Below are 1,879 nucleotides of genomic sequence, written 5' to 3'. Positions count from 1 at the left end.
TTGAAGGAAGTTGCGGACTCGGACACCGCAACTTTCCTCAATCGGGTTTTGAACTAAATTATTCCCGCGGTGTGATTCCCGTTGTGTTAATTTCATGTTATAAGAATTCTTAAATACAAGTCTGGTCATTACATCAGTGCTGCATCCCTGGCTGTATGGGGCGCGCCTACCCCGGGCCCCGATTTGGAAAGAGAGTCATAGGTTGCGACCGGGCGCTTTCAACGGCGCTGACATTGCGCCGCACCCACCACTTGATCTCTGGATCTCCAAGACACTGACCGGAGTCAACAGTCAACAGATTTCCAAATCAAATGAACTTCAACTGCAATGAACTCACCAACCAGACAGATATCCATCACTGGTTCAATGACTTCAAGCGATGATCACCATCAAATTAACAATCAAAATGAAATCGAAATCAAGAATCTCGTCAAGAATCTCAAAGATCTCTACCGTACTCACAACCTTGAATGGATTGAACACTGTGAAGCCATTGATCGTCTTAGATCACGCCTTAATCAGAAAAAAAGACCTCCTCTCAATACTCCTCTTACAGCTTCGGCAGAAGGTCCCATCCCGAATACTACCTTTCCGGCCCCCGCTAGTAGTGTCACTATCTCCGCCCCGATCACGTCTGGCTCCAATAATGTCGAAGGTTACTTCACCAATGCTACTGGCTCGATCGCTACTGGTTCTAGCGCTCCGATTACTGCTCCTAGTCGCACCACCCGTCGAACAGCGAACTTCACTACCTTTGGAGTCGGTGATGCCGTCACTGATGCTCAATTCGATATCGTACTCGCGCATCTCGGGACTGCCGATCAGAAGGACCCTAACATACGAGCCATGAAGACAACGGCTCTCATTCCGGATATGGCACTCACCCAACAACAGCGAAGTGTATTCCTACATGATGATCACGACGTTACATTGATCAAAGATCCTATAGCATTTTATCACCTTCAACCCCTGACTGCAGGTGGTGCTAACCCAAGCAATGAAATTTCGGAATCGGCTGAGTCTGGATGGTCACAAGAAGAGCAGAAACTCTTTGAGACTAGCTATGGCTTGCAACCCAAACAATTTGGCTGGATTGCATCTCAAATTCAAACCAAGACTCGAGCAGAATGTGTACTGTATTATTATCGAACCAAAAGATCGAACCGATACCGAAATTTACACGCACATACTACGATGGGTAATGAAGGCAAGCCACGGGAGATGAAAGGAAAACGAGCTAGGAAGCCTGGTCCACGTGCCAGCAACTTACCTTCAAATGTCAACTCTATCCAATTAGGCAAACACAAAGGAAATGACACGCCTGCAACAGCTGTACCTCAAACTGAAACTGAAGCCGATGAAGATACGACCCGTCCAGTACCCACTGATCCTTCGGTCTATGGACACGAAGTTCTTTCTTCTATCCCTACCCCAACACCCAATATCATCAAAAACGAAATCGGTAATACAACACGAACATCAGTAGAAGAACAAGCAACTTTCAATCAATCTGAACATCTCTCTGACTCTTTCCTCCCTACCAATCGAGACCTGATATCTCGTCCCCCCTCGCCCTCTGAGGCTGTTCGCTCTATGACAAATCCCTTTCCTTCTGATCATGCTCAACCCGTTTTGGTCCCACTGCCATCGCCTCTACCGGACAACTCGTACAAGCATTCGCTCTACCCCAATCCCGTTCTACCGTCGAGCATCTCAGATCACGAAGCTGATGGGAATGTCACTGAAGCTGTTCCTTCAGTCGAACTAGCTGATTCTGTTATCGCAGCATCACCATCTTTGGCATCTCACCATATAACCTCGGTGAATCAGGGTATTGATCAAACAGTGGTCAAGGTTTCGAGAAAACGCAAACTTGAAG

At 47.1% G+C, this 1,879-nt stretch overlaps 1 protein-coding gene across 1 annotated transcript; it reads left to right on the top strand.

Moving 5' to 3' along the window:
• Positions 1-873: 873 nt before the first annotated feature.
• On the top strand, positions 874-1,173 carry MELLADRAFT_36440 (uncharacterized protein; the record flags this gene model as incomplete). Its single annotated transcript, XM_007410833.1, has 1 exon — positions 874-1,173. A coding segment is annotated over one exon (300 nt), but the record flags the coding sequence as incomplete, so codon positions are not given.
• Between the last annotated feature and the right edge of the window lie 706 nt (positions 1,174-1,879).

Source organism: Melampsora larici-populina (genome assembly GCF_000204055.1).
Source record: "Melampsora larici-populina 98AG31 unplaced genomic scaffold MELLAscaffold_22, whole genome shotgun sequence".
Lineage (NCBI taxonomy): Eukaryota > Fungi > Basidiomycota > Pucciniomycetes > Pucciniales > Melampsoraceae > Melampsora > Melampsora laricis-populina.
The sequence above is the reverse complement of the archived record's forward strand: the minus strand, read 5'-3'. Positions and strand labels throughout refer to the sequence as shown.